This window comes from Thunnus maccoyii, chromosome 12 (assembly GCF_910596095.1).
Source record: "Thunnus maccoyii chromosome 12, fThuMac1.1, whole genome shotgun sequence".
Taxonomy (NCBI): domain Eukaryota; kingdom Metazoa; phylum Chordata; class Actinopteri; order Scombriformes; family Scombridae; genus Thunnus; species Thunnus maccoyii.
In genome coordinates this window covers 9459789-9478139 of record NC_056544.1, presented here as the reverse complement: position 1 = coordinate 9478139, position 18351 = coordinate 9459789, and the positions used below count along the sequence as shown (strand labels likewise).

Here is an 18351-nt window from a genome sequence, read left to right as displayed (position 1 = left end):
CAGTCTCACATTTGCACATGTAAAATTGTAACATTTGAATGATCTATTCAAACACATCAAGAAAGGTACTTTTTGTCAGTACTTTTTTCAGCAAAGAATGATACACCTCTGATAAATGTTTCCTTCATTTCAAAGGCTGCCTTTTGCCACATTTTGATATTTTAATCAACATCCTTTGAAGTTAGACATTTTGCAACTTAGGAAACTTTTCTTATTAACTTTCTAGCTGATATGAAATGTTTATACATGTAACATTTGTCGTTAGAGATATCAATACTCCTTTTATAAGTAACAAATTAACTGCTGCGGAGTTTATCTACAGTAAGAACAAACCAGACTAAATGCACATCTTCGGTTCATTTTACATTTTTATTAAGTCCATATGGCTCATAGTACAAACTGTCCTCTTGGGTCAGTTCTGAAGCTCTGTGATCTTCTTCTCAGTGCAGAATTTCTTCAGTGTCAGTGTAGCCACCAGCGAGAAGGTGGCAACCAGAGTGAGGATAGTTCGCATAGCTTTGAACCAGGCAGGGTAGCCAGGCAGCAGGGTCAAGTCGTAATGCAGAGACAGACCCAATCCCATGATAACTACCAGGGCTCCTTCTGCAACATTGTCCCTGCAGAGCAGTGCAAGCCAGGCCAGGAGCGACGGCACCACACTGTTGCCCAAGTTCTTCCAGTCAGGCAGAGCGGGACTGCCGTCAGGGATGGCAAACCCCCAGCGGGCACCTCCAAGGAAGGAGACTATAGAGGCTCCATACACCAGCTGAGCATATGCCACCTCAGGGTAGAAGGACTGTGTCGCAGCCATTAAGAGAGGGGCAGACAAGAATGGGATGAGCCCAGAGAAACCGAGGTACAGGGCTGGTTTGGGAGCCTGGGTGAGGGCCCTCAAACTGAAACCATCCTTGGTGTCTCCTCTCTCAGAAATGCCTTGTGAATCCCCGTGGCAGAGACGTGAGTCGGGCCAGCTGATGGGCCTGATGCTCAACAGTCTGTTGGGGGAAGTGAGTCTGGATGGCATTAATACTGAGGAGGCTTGGGAATGAAACAGCAGCTGAGCATGTGTTGTGTAGTTTGGCGCTCTGGTTGTGTGCTGCTGAAGACATCTCCATACTGGAAGCTGGGGACACAGGGCAGAAACATGACTAATTATAAGCTGCTGGGACATTCAGTGTATTCATTAGTGAGCAAGCTGGAATGATCAACAGTCATTATTCATATTTTTCTCTTAAACATAAGTTACCCCAGAAATGATGCCTCTTCTCGATGCAAATCCAATCATTTTCAATCTGGAAAAAGACACCATTCATCAGCACTTCTCCATATCACATGCAGTAGTTTTATGTAATACTTTTGCTATTAACTGGCTGACCATAATGTTAAACCAACCTAGGCTAAGCGTTGTTGCTAACAGCAACATCTAGCATACAACCTGCTAAGAGCTCAGCCTGACGCAACACAGAGCTATCCTGCTGTAACAACCCATAAACCACAGATGTTTGTGTTACCTAAACGTCGCCTTTTAACTGTTTGTCATCCAACAGTTTGCCGAGGACACTGCAGACACAGTAACATATAATTAACAGTCACAAAGTTACATTAACTGGCTAAAATAGAGGTCGTTTGCTGGCTGCCATTCTGTCGGTGTTTGATTAAATGCCTGTCTCCTAATATTCCCGGTCGTAACCCTAGATTTGCGAAAGATCTCGCGAGAGTGGTAATTTTAACCCAAACTATGACCTTTAATTAACCCTAACCGAGTGTTTTTTGCGTCTAAACCTAACCAGACCTTAACAGCTTTGCTGTCATATCACAAAATACAATTATTTTGTACAATGACAAACGACGCGCACAATGAAGGAAGAACGAGTGAAAATCTCACGAGAGTTTTGCAAATCTAGGGTTACCATCGGGATACGACCAATATCCCAAACTGAACGACACTGACTCGGTTATCGACTGGTTTGGCTGTCGATGGCGGGTGGGAAGTTATTAAAATACATTGAAGACTAAAGTCACAATAAAACGTGCTGCCAACGCTGTGTTTTCAAAAATATGTTGAACATCTACTCATAAATAATGTGCTCTAATTCCATGTATGACCATCTTGTTCAGTCTAGACAGAACGGTGTTTTACAGACATTGCACACAGTTGAGCCGCTCTTTAAAACACATTTAAGTTGCATACTGACGCTTGATCTTGAACGCAGCAGCGTTGAGACCGTACAGTGCCGCTCCAGCAGTGCGAAAACACAAACACCAACTCAGATAGAAATAAGATAAAATAAGGCAATCCGTCAACTTTTTCAACAAGACAAGATTGGTCCACATTTGTTGAAGATAATTGTTGGGTAAGAGTTTTTTTTTTAAACTAACAAAGTCAAAGAGATATCTTTTAAAATGCCTCACAAGTTTTGTCCAACTAATCAATATTTGCAGAAACTCAATAAAAGACATTGATGTAAGTTGTACCTTTAATGGGGAGCTCAGAGAAATGCTGGTGCATTTCTTTTGGTTTTTGGCCCACATAAAAAACAACTGTGGAGTAAATTGTCACAATTTATTGCTGATCATATCTACCCTTACCTTTTATTACTTTGGAAAAATGTATCGTTTGGATTCTCTGAATATGACAATCTATTTAATTGATTTGATTACTATTAATCTGACCAAATTTTATATTCACAAATCCAAATTCTTAAGCAAAAGCCAAACTTTTAAGAGCTGACCTTATCAAAAAATAAATTTATATCTGATCGTACAAAGAAAAAAAGCTGTTAAAACGTATAACCACTGTAAGCTTTACAAGATATTTATTTAATTGTTTTGTTATTACAACCTTCAGTTCCCCTGGCGTGTTTCTGATTGTTGACACAAGGTGTTGTAAACTTGTTGTACACTTGTTTCAATAAAGCTGTTTTAAAAAAAACAAAACAAAAAAAACACCAACAGCCGTTTTACTGGAGCTTTCTAGCTGCGAGAAAGTGTAATCTCGTCAGTCTTTACAGAGTTTATACACCTTTATATACCTTTGAATCACTCTTCATCTACGGCTGTCTGGCTTCAGAGGAGATTCACGGTATGTTCATGAAACACTGCACGTTAGCCTCGTTAGCACTTAGCAAAGCTGATGAATGTGTGCCGCCGCTGCTAAGGGAGCCATTTTGAAACTGTGTTGTTCCAACGAAGCCAGGTCTGTTTACCTCTATTGTATGTTCGTGACAGCTGCTTAAATAGACACTTTTAGCAACCGTGAGCATATTAAATGCGTTTAAACTTCGCTAAACCCTCTAACCGTACTAATTAATCTCAAACAAACCTAGTACTCGTCGGGGGGCACAGATAACAGGCTAGGTAACGCCAGCTATTAGCTAACAGTTGCTAACGTTAACCTTAGTTAACTAATAAGAGTTAGCTAGCAGCAGAGTTAAGACATGTATGCTAGCGTCATTAGTTAGTGATTAACGTTGACTAGTTAGAAAACACCCTAAAGTATGTCAATGCTATGTAATTCATAATATCACTCAGCTAGTTAGCTTGGTAAAACGTGTGTGCAGTGTGTTGAATTGGTCCGCTGCAGTGTTTGTGGACACATGGGGTTTCCCGTAGTGCGTAATAATAATAACTGGCTACTTTCCAAACTCAGCAGTATTTTTGATGTGTTACTGGATCTCAATGTGGTTTCATACTGAACTAAATGTCCGTGGCAAACCCATTGATGTTCAGCTGTTACGTAATAGTTCAGTGGGAATACGTTAACGAGTCCATGGTCGCTCTGGGTTTGTGCATAAAGGGTTAATTTTTGTTTAGGTGTTAAGCTGTATTATAATGCATGTTTGAACAAGGTGTAGGACTGAAGAATCACTGTGGAGATTGTAACCTCAGTTTCATTTAACGCGCACTGCCAGGCCTGTTTAGATGCGCAGCAGTCAGGGAGAAAGTGAGGGAGAAAGGATTCAAGTTATTTTTACACTGGTATAAATATTTCATTTACCAAAAGCCTACACAATTTTATAAAAGAGCCAGCTTTCAGCATGAAATGGTTCTGAGATGCCTGAGTCATGATTTTCATCTCATACCTCCTCAAAATGTATTTGATGTGTTAAATGCAGTTTGGTTGGACTGTCTCTTGAATTGGAAGCTATTTTTGGCTTTAATAAGCTTTTTCAGTGATGGGGGAGTGTCATGATAATACCTTTATAATGTCTGGCATATCCTTTAGCTGTTTGCAGCAATAAAGGTATAGAAATATGAAGGGAAATGTTGAATTAAGTTGAGCATCTCTTTTGAGTAAGTTTATTTGGTCCACCTGTCTAAAACTAACAGAGTCTAATACAACTGTTCTCTAACAAATCAAACCTTCATACAATGTTCAGTTTCAGTGTTCTACTGAAATTGTGTCACTGAGGTGTTGATTCAACTTTGTGGTCATTTTGGAAGCTGTAGATAGTAGTGTGTTGTGGTTGAGGTGTTTCTAATATTTTGGTCAACCCAATTTAGATGAGGCTAAATTTTAGAAACAGAGTAAGCACCACAGACTTCAGCCTCCACACTTAGCATAAAACTCGCTCAACACATCTGTAAAACTATTTCAACAAAACTGAACATTATGACTTTCATAAAGGATGTTTATTACAGGGCTATTGTATTATACTACATAAGCATTAACTTGGTTTACTTATTAAACTCGAAACTGAATGTGCGGTGCGGTTTTGAACCTGGTGCTTTTAGAGGAATGACTTATGCTCACACTTTCTTTGGTTATTGCAGGTCCAGTCTGTTCCTGTGCAGATACCCGTGAACCACCAGCAAGAAACCAGAAAACTGCACTGAAACTTCCTGTGTGAGAAATAACTCATTCTAAAAGGAGAGGAAAGACCCACTTCACAACTTTTGGACGCATGCTATTTTTCAACCCTCCTTTTTTTTTGGCTGAGAAAAAGAAGTTAATTGGGCTGTCTTGAGGATTTCTTTTTTTGGGAAACGTTAATTGTTGTTAAAGGACTTTTCTCATCATATGACACGAAGACCGTTCAACTTATGGGAGGTTTTTGTTCAGTTTTTGGGCTTGCATATCTATGAAATCAGAGCTATCTCATACTTCTGCTTTGATCAGAAAACCACAAATAATTAAATGGGCATCTTACAAATGTGAAGGGAAAACATACAAAGATAAAACCGGCATTATAATGCATCATCCAGCAGCATCTCTGTTTCACTAACCAAAACTGAAAATGACAGCGATGTAACATAGGGTTTTACTTCCTTCATTGTCATGTGACTTTGAGTCTTTGAGCATTATTTTCTTCAAACTCAGACAGTCTTTTCACCAGTTTAATGAGGTGAGCAGTGGTTTTCAGTGACCTCCATTGCCAACAAAAGACTGTCTTTGAACTAATTTTTTTTTCCTGCATGCACTTCAGTAAATCTTAAGATGATTCGGTAAAAGGTGAGTCGACGCTAAAACATACTGGCACGCAGTGTGGCAGGACAACACCCGTTTCTTCTCTCCCCATCTGGTGTCAAAGTGGAACTGCTATACGAACTGCTGTCCATGTTCCAGGGCAGACTTCTTTCACAGACCGCTTCCTAATATTGATAATAAGACAACCTGGCTCTTCCTCACCATTGGGACTAATCACCAGTCAAATCAATTCATTTTGCCAATCAACATAAAGTCCAATCAGGTTTCAAGTCTCACTCCTGACAACAGAGCAAATGTTTCAAACAAATTGGTGAAGAATTCAGACAGCCCAGACTAGAAACTAGCACTTGTGACGTGATCGGCTCAGGAGCTGCTTGGGAATCAAGAAGGAAAACCTTTTCCCTCGTAGACCACTGCGCCTCCGCTTCAAAATCTACTCCCTGCTCGGCCAGTTCTCTGGATCACCATTCCAGATCATTCCTGCAACCTTTTGACCCATCTCCCAGTGTTTCATCCTGGACGAAGGGATCTGCCTCTGGGGAAAGGGGCTGTGCTGTCCTGGCGGAGGTGGAGAGGGGGTTGTCGGTGTGCTGCTCCCCGTCTGTCAGTGCACGCACTCTGTGATCAGTGCCATCAGGCCTGAGGAACCGAGCCCAGCCGGACCGAGAGAGGAGGCAGAGGACTTCAGAGCCACAGACTCTGGGGTAATGATTGTGCTTCACCTGACTGTCTGGGTTAGGACCAGCATGCATGGATGTACTCAACACCCATGAAATTCATTTCTGTTAATTACTAGCAATTTGTCAACATTTTGTGGGTAGCAGGTATTCATTTTTCCACCTTACACACACAAATTAGAAATCTAATAAGCATTACTTTTTATGAGTTTGTACTGTATCACATTGTGCTTTAATTATGAGTATTAACTACATAATGAGCTATATAAATGTACCACATACACACATTGCAAAATAATGCTAGTATTACGCCGCACATGTGCAGCGTTATACTAGCATTATACATCCATGCAGCCTGTCAACCAGTTATCAGCTTCACAGGCACAGCTGCAGCAAGTCGAGCTTTGTTGTTTTCTGCTAAGAATAGGACTCTTTTTGGCTTGCATTGTGGGGGACCTTTTACACAATGAATTTCTAAATAACTGATGCCACTTTGAAGATGGCATGAAATTAAAGATAGATGGGCATAAAAGTGAGTTTAAGTGTCACAGATTGATGTTGCTGCGCTTTAAATCGCAGGACCTGAATATTAAAAATGCCTTTCCCGCCGTCCGTTTCTTTTGTTAGATCCTGGCCATGAGGTTTGATGCCTCGATCCACTGACCGGAAACACTGGACCTAAATGGCGCAGCATGACTTTGTCCCTGCCTGGCTTAACTTCTCCACACCCCAGCCTGCCAAGGTGTGTGTGCACATGAACAGTATGTATGTGACAGAGTGTGTGTGTGAGCTGAAAAATGGCGAGTGAAAGAGACAAGAGCTTGAGTATAACAGTCTAGAGTCACTGCACTCACACCTCATGCTTGTGTGTCTGTACACCTGAGTGAGTGTGTGTGTGTGTGTATGTGTGTGCAGTCAGTGAGGAGTCACCCTCGGGGATTGAAAGTGCAGTCAGTACATGGTTCAGCAGAGAGTCACCTAGACGTTGTGTACCCTTATTGAAAAAGACTGATGATAGAAGAAAAGAAGCGATTTTAGCATCAAATGACAACTCACCGTACTGTCGGGAGATTTCGTGGAGGTGCTTTTCTAATTATTTCATCAAGACATTATTTCATTTGCTGTGGCTAGTCTAAAAAAATTTATGCAATTTCATGAATTTTAGTATGACTTAAAATTGGCAGAACATTTACTTGTTGCAGCCAACTGAAGATGTGTTGAATGTGCAGTGATTCAGTGAAGAGTCAAATTTCTGGAGAGATTGTTTTTTTTGGTTTCATGGTAGGTTGATATCATGCTATGGCATTAGAGATTTTGTTTATTATGACTAAGTTCAAATGCTGCCTCGCCAAACGCTGCGTGACAGTGTTTGAAGTGAACTAACTGCTGTAGCTGAATTAAAAGGACATTTCAGACTGAACAGCTCTCTTGTTACCATTTCATTATTCAGTCCGTTGTTTCAGCCAGTTGTATTTTCTGTCGTGAGAATCTGATTTTTTTTGCCTTCATTAATCAGTAGTGACTGACATATCTGGCCACTCTGACATGACTCTTTTTAATTGACATTGAAGCTGTGTTATCTGCCTGAAAGTCAGCAAGTTTATGTGTAGATGTAGAAAAGTAATTGTCAGACTGTGTTAAGTGAGAGTTCCTCCACTGCTTGTATTGTTTTCCCCTTCATGGGCATCTCCGAGAGCATTATTAGTGTTCTACCATGGACACAACCAGTAAAAACAAAGTGGGAACCAATTATGTAGATCTGTTAAAAGATTTTGACTGTTCAACCTAGCTATTGTTATACATTTTGCAGACAGGGGATAGCGGGCTGGCAGTGCTGATTGGTTTACATTTGCAAGCTCAACCGAATGCGGCTGTTTCTTCTTGTTTTAAGTGTTTTTTATCAAAAGGAACATATTCAACCCAACAGGAGTTTCTGTCATAACATGAGGAAAAATTGGAACTGGAGCAGGATTATAACTGTAGCTAAAATTTAATTTAACAACCTGTGTCTGCTAATACTGCATGATAAACCCATCTCTTTTTAGAAATAGAGAGATAGATATATAATGGAGATTATAGACATGTTTAATTTGTTGATCTATAATTACATACAGTTTATATATCACAAGCAATGAGAAGAGTGATTAAATTGTTGACTGTAAGTATGTTTAAGATGTCTCGATCTGTTTGACACGGCTTGATAATGTTATTGACTTTATTTCCACCTACAAAGGCTGTGATTGGCTCGTTTGTTTTTCCAATTTGAGATAATTGAGAGAAATAGGCGATCACAGGAGCAACACCAGAGCTATTTTAACTGCTGGGCTTGATTTAGGGTCTGGAACCGAGCTACATTTACTGTGCTTAATTTAGATTAAATAATGTATGAAAGCACAAATACTCATTCAAAATATTGCCTCTTGATAGTGAAATTGAGGGAGAAATTGCAGATTGAGATGAGCAGATGTTAAGTAAACAAATTGGGTTGATGTTGTCTTTCCTACTAAAAAAAAAAAAAAAAACGGTGTTGAGCTGTCAGACTGTCTGGCTGAGGTTGTGAGTGTGTTGCTCCTGCCCAGAGCTCAGGGTAATCTGTGAGTCAGGAAGCCGTCCAGCTGAGTGCTGGCTGTCTGTGAAATCAAGAGTCAAGACACACAAACAAATGCACAGTCGCTGTCCTGCTGACACATGTTTTCACCCCCGTGTCATTTGTCTTTAGGGATTACTGCACACACTCTTCTTCAGTGTTTTAGCCATAGTTTATTCTCTCAAGTTTTCTGATATTGTCTTTTGATCACAATCAAATTCGATCTTTGAACCTCATGACAAGCTCGTGACAAGGATATGATTGAGATGGAACTGAGCATGTGCAGTCAACGTTACTAATCCCACAGTTGGTTCAATGCGGTGACTTCAGATTATACTACTAAGAATTATGTACACTGTGTTTGTCTGATCCTATTGGCTCCCATCGTGACGGCTACATTTCCTTTGATAAAACGTTCTGAGATTGCGATCCGGTTCATATGTCTGTTTTGACTGTTTTCATTCCCTAAGAATACATCCCCGTGTTGACATTTTTACTTTGAGTTATTGAAGTTCTCTGAGGCAAGAGAGGAATTGAGATTTTAACTAATCTGTTTCCTCACAACAACAAAGATGTAGTTGAAAAAAGGAGAATTTGAAAAATGGTTTAAAGGTAATTGCTCTTTCTTTTTTGTAGTTGTCATGTGTTTTTTTGTGTGTGTCATCAGTTCACCTCAGATGATATGCATGTGATTCATTGTCCACTGTCACAGCGTAGAGTCCTTTAGTTCTCACTTTTCACTAACGTTGTCCCCTTTCTGTCCTCCTCCAGTCCCCTGCTGCCAACCTTGAAAAACAAGGTGAGCCCCACCACCACAGAGACGGCAGAACCGCTGTGAGCCGCCGCCGCCACAACTCGTCTGATGGCTTCTTCAACAACGGCTCCCTGCGTGCTCCAGCAGGTAACAGCGTAGATCAATCACCCTGTTATTGTTCTTGCAGGTTTAAACTGTGTAAAGGGACACATCTGTTAGACCATTTACTCTAGTTTATTAGACCTGTAGTGAGGTAGAAGTTGGATGGAGCTATCAGGATTTTCCCTGGATTTTTTTTGACACAAAGCTGGCAAAGGCTGGAGAACGTGTGCAGTGCGGTGCACGCAGTTTGAGCACACAGTCATGCACTGTGCGCTTAAGTGAAAAAATCATGATTTGACAGACAAAAGTGTCCACAGGGATTTAAATTTTATACCAAGATGGAACAAAAACATGAAAAGCAAAGGTTGTGACAAATGACGGTGTTGATTTTGTAGGCCTGGAACGATGCTTATCTCCCAGTTTGATACTATCACAATATTTGGGTGCCGATTTGATTCAGAATTAATTCTCAATTCAAAACTGATTCTGGACTGAATAAATAGAAAAAGGGGCACTATTTTCAGTCTCTTGCTCCAGTATACTGTGTGCCAAACTATTCACTAGTGTCCTTCCATTGAAATACAATATGAAACATAACTGGTAGATAAGATAAATAGTCTGCAGCCTTTTTATTTGAAAAAGTTAACTGCATTAATTAATTTGAAAGGATCTTTATCAGCCTCCTGCCTGTATGAGAATAACAAACTGAGGGGGAGGCAGAGTGCTCCACTGTGTTATTAACATCATGTCTCCAGCAGTGGAGAGCAGCCTCTCTGCTGCACCGTTAGCTCCAACGCTAAGAGGGTGCAGGGTTTTTGAGGTGAGACAGCCTGAGCACCGAGTTATTTTCTTCACCTCAGAGTTGGTTTCAGTTGTTTAAAGCTGTGGTGTGTGTTGGTCATTCGGTCGTTTGTTGCTGCTAATTGCTGCTCTGCTCTGCTAACGTTAGTCTCTGAGTGATGCTGTAGAAAGTTCACAATATACTTCATGTTCATCTCACGGAGGTAATTATTAAGTCATTAAAGATGAATTACAAGACACTGTAGACTGTCCGGGTGCTGCGCTGCCCTCGCAGTTGAGTTATGCCTTTTTCGTTCCATAAACGTATCAGTTTTCAACAAAGGTGGCGCCCAGTAACACAAAGGCCTTTGAGTTTGGCAGGGCTATGTTTGAAAGTGTTGGAAATTGTGTGTTACTAAAATATGTGGATGAATAGGAATGATAATGATGTGAGTTGTCTGGCATTAAAAAGGTGCATCAAAACCAATCAACTGTAGTTTGTACATGAGGTCTAATCAGACAACATGATTGAAAACACCTGTGTGGGTGCACTGTGGGTATGAAGAGGTTTTAAATTCATCTGTTGAGTTAAGGTCTGCTGACGACCATATCAGTTAGTCTCATCCAAGTTGTCCGTACGTTTTTACCCTAACTTGCTGAACTTGAAGTCTCATGTTGTGTAGCCATTATTAAAGTTTCAGAAAGAGGATGTAGTTACGTCTAATAAAGTAAAATGATCCAGTGGAAGTCACTTGTGAAGTTGGAGATGATGGCAAGCAGGAAACATCAACTGATGGAAAATGGGATTCAAGGCACTCTTGGATAAGGATGTATTGGGTAGAGCTGCAATGATTAGTTGATTTAATCATTAGTTGATCAACAGAAAATAAAATGGCAACTATTTTGATAATCAAATAACCGTTTAAGTAATTTGTTAAGCAAAAAGCACTAAAAGATTTGATGGTTACAGCTTCTCGAATGCAGAGATTTTAAGTTCTGTGTCATACATAATAGTGAACTGAATATCTTTAGACTGGGGGCTGTTGAGATAAAACAAGACATTAGAAAACGTCACCATGAGCTCTGAGTAAATTATAATGGGCATTTTTTCACTATTTTCTGCCATTTTATAGAGAAAACAATTAATCAATTAATCCGGAAAATAATGGAAAGATTAATCGATAATGAAAATAATTTAGTTGCCGCCCTGGTATGACGCCACCTGTTCTGAAGGCAGCGATGGACGTAGTAGTGAAGTTGTACACCTTGTTTACACTCTGCTGATGTTTGCATACACAGTCCTTGGGGTAAACTAGTCATTGTCATAGTTTGGTGCCAGCAATGAAAAATACTGGAATTTTGTATGAATCTTCAGGCACAAGTTCAGGAATGTCAATTTATTATTGGCTGTTTTCTTTGTATATTTCCATTTGGTTATGTTTCATCTCAGTTTCTACAATGTAGTTTTTCTGGATTAATGATGTTGCCGTAGTGAGCAGGTGTGCCACCATGACGCATTCAGGTGCAGTGAAGTTCAGTTGAAGATGCACACAGTAATATTTGGTCAGTTCAGCTTCCTGTTTGACAGGTTGTTCACTACCCAGCGGTGTCTCAACATGGTCCCTCCATTCACTTTACTATTGCTCACATGTTGAACTCTTGGCTTTGGAAAGCAGAAAGGCAGCTTTATTTGTCTCTACTTGCTTTTGGTGTGTCATGCCAGTCAGACATATTGAACAATATGTTGTTTGCCTGATCTGTTCACTCAGTAGTTGTTTTGGTGCCTTGTAGGCTTTTTGACCCTTCAGAGAAAGTTAGGTGCAGGCTGTGTGTGTGGCTGTTTTGTCAATATCCAAAATTAAACCCGGTTTCCTCTCTGTCTTCTGTTTTACTCCAGTAGCTTAATGTCTACCTTTTTGAATGTGCAGCAGCATGTCTGTATAAAGTCGTAGTGTGAAGTAAAATGATGCATTCGGATGAATTATTCAGTCCTTGTAAAAATAAATTAACTAAGTCCCAACAGGCAAAAAATTCCTAAATTGGAGCACCAGTTTTTCAATATCAAGAACTAAAATTAGGGTGTACCAAAAGTATCAGTAGTAGATGTCACTGAGATAGATATACAAACACACACAATACAGGTTTTGGCTTATAAATAGTAATGTTAAGTTTCTGTTCTCACCTTCTTCTTTTTTTTTGTGGCTTCAAACCTGCTGTGTTTCCTTATTGGCAAGTGCATAGTATGTCTCAACATTAGGCTAGTTGCCCAACCAGGCAGCAGATTGGCAGGTGTTAAAATGGTGGCGCATATTTTAAAGGCCCAGCATAACAAAGACAATCATTCAGAAGACAATCTGATAACAGATTTATTGATTTGCTTTTATTTGTTTCGTGCACGGTCAGAGCTGATGTATGCTGTTCAGCATTGACAGAGATTGAAGGTGTTCAGATGTTATTTCAGAAGGTTATTAGGGAAACTTTACTGATTTAGCATTTTTTCACTTGCCAAAGCACAATCTAATAGTTCTTACATATTTGTCTTTCTGGAGGTGACGGTTGGCAGCAGCCCTCTCTGCTTCTGAGACATGACTCTGTGGACTCGGGGGTGGCCAAAGGAGGACATGGTGGGCTGGCAGGGGGCTCGTGTTGGAAGGAAACACCCAGCTGGCATGGAGCTCTGCGGGGCGCCCAGGATGGCCACCACCACCAGGGACGCCACCCCAAACGGGGAGGGGGCGACAGGGACAGGCAGGGGGGGCACCGGCAGCGCAATGGTAACTTCCATCCCCGCAAGGGCACCTCGTACCAGGACAAGTTCCCCAACGAGGAACGCAAAGACGGCAAGGACGACAAGCTGAAGTTTGTGGAGGAGGACTTTGTGAGTAGACTGCCTTTTTTTTTTTTTTTTGCCAAGCATGCCACTGACCTTGACATAGTTCTTCAATGACAAAGCTCTGTTGAAAGATAAGAAAACGTGAGTCAGTGGCAAAGCGAGAAGGTTCAGAATCGTCAGCTATAAATACTGACTTTATATTAAGGACTATATTAATTATTAACTCTACCTATTAGATAATCAGAGCTGTTGTCAGAAACACTTTCACTTTGCATTTTCTGTTTTCTCACCTTATCCACCTTGTGATCTAAAATGAAATGTTCTTAAATATTATGTTTCACAAGAGTTTCCTTCATCCTGTCAGTAACAAATGCTTAGATTCTTGTAATTTAACATAGCTTGAATGTTTTGTCTTTTTAGCCTTCCCTCAACCCTGAAACAACTGGAAAGCCTGGGACTCAGATGAGAGCAGTGGCTCCCCATGCTGGAGTGTGGGGTAAGAGTTCCCAATCCACATTAAGGCTGTAGATCACTTTAAGTCTGATTAATTATTCTTGAATTAAAAAGTCTCAGCAGTTCAGTGTCCTCCTCACCATCTGTAGCATTTACATGACGACTATCCCGATTTATATTCCAGAAAACCCCCCGAGTGGCAAACAGATGGTGTCCAAAATGCTGGTTATCAAGAAGGTTTCGAAGGAAGACCCCAGCACAGCCTTCTCTGCGGGGTTCGCCAGTGCAGGCACCCTGCCCACCAACGGCAGCAAAGCTCCCATTGCAGGCTCCAGCGTCTACAAGAACCTGGTCCCAAAGCCTGCCGTGGCCCCCACCAAAGTAAGACTCACTGTGATGTGTCAGATTATGTAAACAACTTTGTAGATTTTTTTTTTTTCTTCTATGTGCTTGGCTGTGATGGAAAGCAGTCTCTCTCTTTTTCTAACAAACACACATTATCTGTCTTCTTTTAAAGAGCACCCAGTGGAAACCCAGTGGTAGAGAGATCACTAAGTCTGGCCTTCACATGCCAGGCCGAGATTCAGTCTTCACCAGCCCCGTCTCTGCAGCCAAACCCAGCACCCCAGTCAGTGCGCCACAGCACAACACCCCGAAAGAGGTAATGACAACAAGACAACAAGAAAAGATGATTAATGGACATTTAGGAATTCTCTCATCACAACAAGAAAAGTTTTTTTTTTTTTATATGATGCAGTTTAGTCAGACTTCCTACTAACATGTAAATCTGCACAACAAGCACAATGGTTAAATTCTAGCCTCGCTACATGCTTGACATGTAGCTAGTCTATCCCTGTGCAAGAAAATTACAGGTTTTATCTAAACATAGTCATTACTTTATGTTAGTGTGGTTGGTGACTGAGATGCTCACTCATGTGTACATGAAGTTTTCTTCTAGAGTAGCATATGTGCTCTGTCATCTGTTCAGTGTGTTATTAGTGTTTTTGATATCTATGGTTATGAGCTTTAAAATTCAAAACATAGCAGTGGATAACACAGGACACAGACTCTTAAAACAGCAAAAGTTGAATTATTGTTGACCAGTTGTGGCTTTTAAACAAATCTGAGAGCTTGCCTGAAAATAAGAAAAAAAAATTTTGTTTACTCTCTCCTCTACTTGCCGCCTTCTCCTGCCCCCCCTTTCTCCCCTCCCTCGGTGCCATCACATCCGCAGCACCCTTCCAGCACGACTCCTCCCATAGACATCGCCCCGTCGAGACTGAAGCTGATGCGCCGTGGTCCGGACCGCAAGAGCGAGTTCCTGCGAGCTCTGAAGGACGAGGGCACAGGAGAGCTGACAACAAGCAGCAGCCCAGGAACATCAGGAGAGGTAGGAAACTTTCACTTTCTAAAAAAAAAAAACCATAACACAAGACAGCAGTCGTTTGCTGTTATGACATATGGAAGAAAATTCTCTATTTAAGAGAGAGTGCTGTAGTCAAAATCTGACGGGTTAATTCTCCATTTGTCAGCTTTTGGATTTAACAATGTCACAGTCCTGCAGGTTAGCCACACTTTTTCTTTATCTACACATAAACATAAACTCTCTTTGACTCCAAAAGTGATGATTGTCAAAGACATGTGTTTTAAATTAGTTTTACCAAATTTAGTTACAATTGCAGCCTGATAATGCCGAGGTATCTTTTGAAATTACTTTTTGACAAAGATTTTTTTTTACCATTTGACAGTGACGGTTGTTGTAGATACAGACAGGAAACATGGAGAAAGAGACATATTATGAGGGGGCATTGCGATAATGTGGTTCTTAACCACTGTTTCACCAAGAAACCCATAAAATACAACATTTTTGAAGTGTGTTTTGTCGCTGTGTGAATTTCTCTCAGGGTGAAAGCAGCACCCCAGAGCCCAAAGCCTACAGCGAAGAAGTCTGCCATGAGAATGGTCTCTCCTACTCCCTCAGTGACTCAGACACTGAACACCTGTCCAGCTCCCTGGAGGCAGAGCACAGGTAGAGCACAAAACTTAATACACACACACACACATACAAATACGGTCAACTAAGTAGAAAATGACTCTGCTGGTCTAATGTGTAGGTTGCTAAAGGCCATGGGCTGGCAGGAGTACCCAGAAAACGATGATAACTTCCTGCCTCTGACAGAGGACGAGCTGAGAGAGTTCCAGACTAAAACTGAACAGGTGAGCACTCAGAACAACATCCTACATCTTACATTTCATTACATAGTTTTGGTTCATCATGTTAAATGGTTTTTTTCTTACATTAAAAATGAGAAAAGAACACAGCAGCATCTCAGTCACGCACTAACTGTCTTTGTCCTCTGACCAGCTGAAGAGGAACGGCATGCAGAGGAACGGGGTTCTCCCGAGGGCGCGGGGTGTGACCCTCCACTTCACCCCCTGGAGGAGTGTGGCGGAGGCGCACGTCGAGGAGGGCTCCGAGTCCGAAACCAGTAGCAGCAGCCAGACCTCTGACGATGACGACTGCATCAAATCCTAACGTGGCTTTACGGAACAAAAAAAACAAAAAAAAACCAACACACAACAGCCAACACCACATCCCAGCAAGCAATCTCCCCTCTTCCTCTCTCATCTTTGTTTTTAGAGCACCATTTTGAATTTCTTTTGTTTTGATTTTTTTTGTTGTTGTTCTTGCACAAGGGAAAAACCAATCATATCCCAGTGAAGGGGGAGATTCCTGCTCCGCCAGACGTCGTTTTCCCTGCGTTTCCTCCTTCACTGCAGTCCCTGCCCTCTATGACCCCCCCCAACCCCCACCCTCCTCCCCTTCTTCCTTTTTCTTCCTCGCTTTGTGGAACTGAAGTGTTCATCAAGAAAAGAAGGGCAATGAATGCACACTTGATTCTGCTTTAAACAGACTAACTCATTTCATTGATGATGCTGATGACACATTATTAATGATATTAATAAAAATTGGTTCCTGACAAGCTGATATGTTTCAATATGAATCTGGCTACTGTGGTGTTTGAGTCCACATGGACTTGACTTTCTGTAGATCAGTTCACATCGATCCCTCGCTGCACCTGAGTCCTGTCAGCTGGAGTTGCACAATACTACAAAAGCTGCTGTTTGAAGGGATGCAAGTTCTTACTGGACGACTAGTCAGCAACTGTCTTCATGTGCCAAGAACTACTAGAGTAACATTTTCTACAAAAAAATATTTGTGCTGAATGCAACTGGTATAGCTTAAAAACAGCACTCTAGATTAGTCCAAGCCTTGATTTAAAAAAAAAAAGTATTATCTACAAATGTGTGAAGATTCTCCATCATCCAAATTCTTAAGATATACGATTTCTTGACAGTTGCACTGACTTGACACTTTGATTTGTTGGGTTTTTTTCTTTTTAATGAAGATGGTAATTAAAATTATAGCTCTGCAGAAGTAATATATTGAAAACGAAATTGTGTGAGGGAATAATGTTTTAAAGGAAAGCAGAATTTAATCATGCTGATTTTTAAGTACTCAGATTTGCAAACATGCAGGCTTTCAGAAGCTTTTTAAAAACACGACACTTTCATTAGATAATCATCTGTGAGTACATACATGAAATTGTATGGTCGTCCACTAAAAACATACAAAACATGTAGACAAACTTAAAAGGCGGCTTTCTTTTTTGGAAAATTCTAGATGTTAAATTTAATTTGACCTTTTTCACTGCAAACACAGCAGCAGAGGTGTGATTAACATTAACGATGGCTTCATTCCATTTAGGTGTCCCAGTGAACCAGAATTCACAACACAGGGCCCTGATGCCCAGACTGGTATTTACAGTTATCTCGGCTCATTAGACCTCTCGGGTCGGTGGAGGGCACAGCTATGCCGAGGTCACCAACATACATATTCAAAAGAAACAAAACTACAGATGGTAGAGTTCAATCAAGCACAAGAAGTCCTGAGGAGAGGTTTAATCAGCCAAATGAAGTGAACACCTGAGTCCAAACCAGCCTCAAATTACCTGTTAGGGAAATCATTTAAAGTTCATCCATATATTTCAGGGTTTTAGTTCAGAGACCCTCCTGCATACAGTTCAACGTAAGTAAAACTTCAGACTAACCCCAACCCTCCATATTAGTTATCTTTTGTTTATGCTTGAAAGATTAATTTATTCATGTCTGGTGAGACAAGTTGTCAAGTTTTAAAGAAGCTAAATATTTTTCAAAATGCTGTTTAAATGTGGGATGCTGAAACAATAATGAAGAACTTGGGAGAACTGAAGGCTTGTTGTATTTTATGTGGAATCGAGTAAGCTAAACTGGAATTCTTCCTTTTTACCAGTGATTTCTGGTGGGTTTCACAAAATAAGGGAGTTGGATTGAAAATAATGTAGATTTCAACAAACAGTTTGGCGTAAACCTGTGATGACATCATCAGTTACGCCTGCACTCCAAGTAGTCACACTCTTCAAATAAATAAGGTGAAATACATTTTGATTTATGGATTAACAGACAATGAGGTTCAATTTCAGTGTTAAAGGACATTTTCTCATTTGGAACTCTGTATTGTGTGTATGTAGGGGTGTCTACGTAGTGAACACAAGCAGTATTAGTAGAAATAGGAAAGTTTAGCCCAGGTTTAAAAGAAACCATCAATGCAAAAGAAGCCTCCAGTTCAGATAGTTTTGTTCATCCTAGAGTTTGTGGGCAACGTCAAGTGTTTGTCACTACAGTCACTTGTGTATG

General features: G+C 40.7%; 2 protein-coding genes across 6 annotated transcripts; one reads left to right on the top strand and one right to left on the bottom strand.

Annotated features, from left to right (window-relative positions):
• Positions 1-355: 355 nt before the first annotated feature.
• Positions 356-3121, bottom strand: LOC121908523 (transmembrane protein 69-like). 4 transcript variants are annotated; one of them, XM_042428603.1, is made up of 3 exons: positions 3033-3121; positions 1247-1292; positions 356-1123 (listed from the first exon to the last, which is right to left on the bottom strand). In XM_042428603.1, the coding sequence occupies exons 2-3, from the start codon at positions 1283-1285 to the stop codon at positions 413-415; spliced, it is 750 nt and encodes a 249-aa protein (XP_042284537.1). In that variant the 5' UTR covers positions 1286-1292; positions 3033-3121; the 3' UTR covers positions 356-412. The 4 variants fall into 4 exon arrangements, with proteins under 4 accessions (XP_042284537.1, XP_042284535.1, XP_042284536.1 ...); XM_042428601.1 differs by lacking the exon at positions 3033-3121 and adding an exon at positions 1512-1686; XM_042428602.1 differs by lacking the exon at positions 3033-3121 and adding an exon at positions 1393-1472.
• On the top strand, positions 2978-16619 carry gpbp1l1 (GC-rich promoter binding protein 1-like 1). 2 transcript variants are annotated; one of them, XM_042428599.1, is made up of 12 exons: positions 2978-3082; positions 4774-6132; positions 6733-6847; positions 9464-9593; positions 12878-13206; positions 13582-13657; positions 13799-13995; positions 14132-14275; positions 14849-15004; positions 15519-15643; positions 15729-15831; positions 15980-16619. In XM_042428599.1, exons 3-12 carry the CDS (start codon positions 6788-6790, stop codon positions 16148-16150), a joined length of 1491 nt encoding a protein of 496 aa, XP_042284533.1. In that variant the 5' UTR covers positions 2978-3082; positions 4774-6132; positions 6733-6787; the 3' UTR covers positions 16151-16619. The 2 variants fall into 2 exon arrangements, with proteins under 2 accessions (XP_042284533.1, XP_042284534.1); XM_042428600.1 differs by lacking the exon at positions 2978-3082 and adding an exon at positions 3111-3196.
• Positions 16620-18351: the final 1732 nt, after the last annotated feature.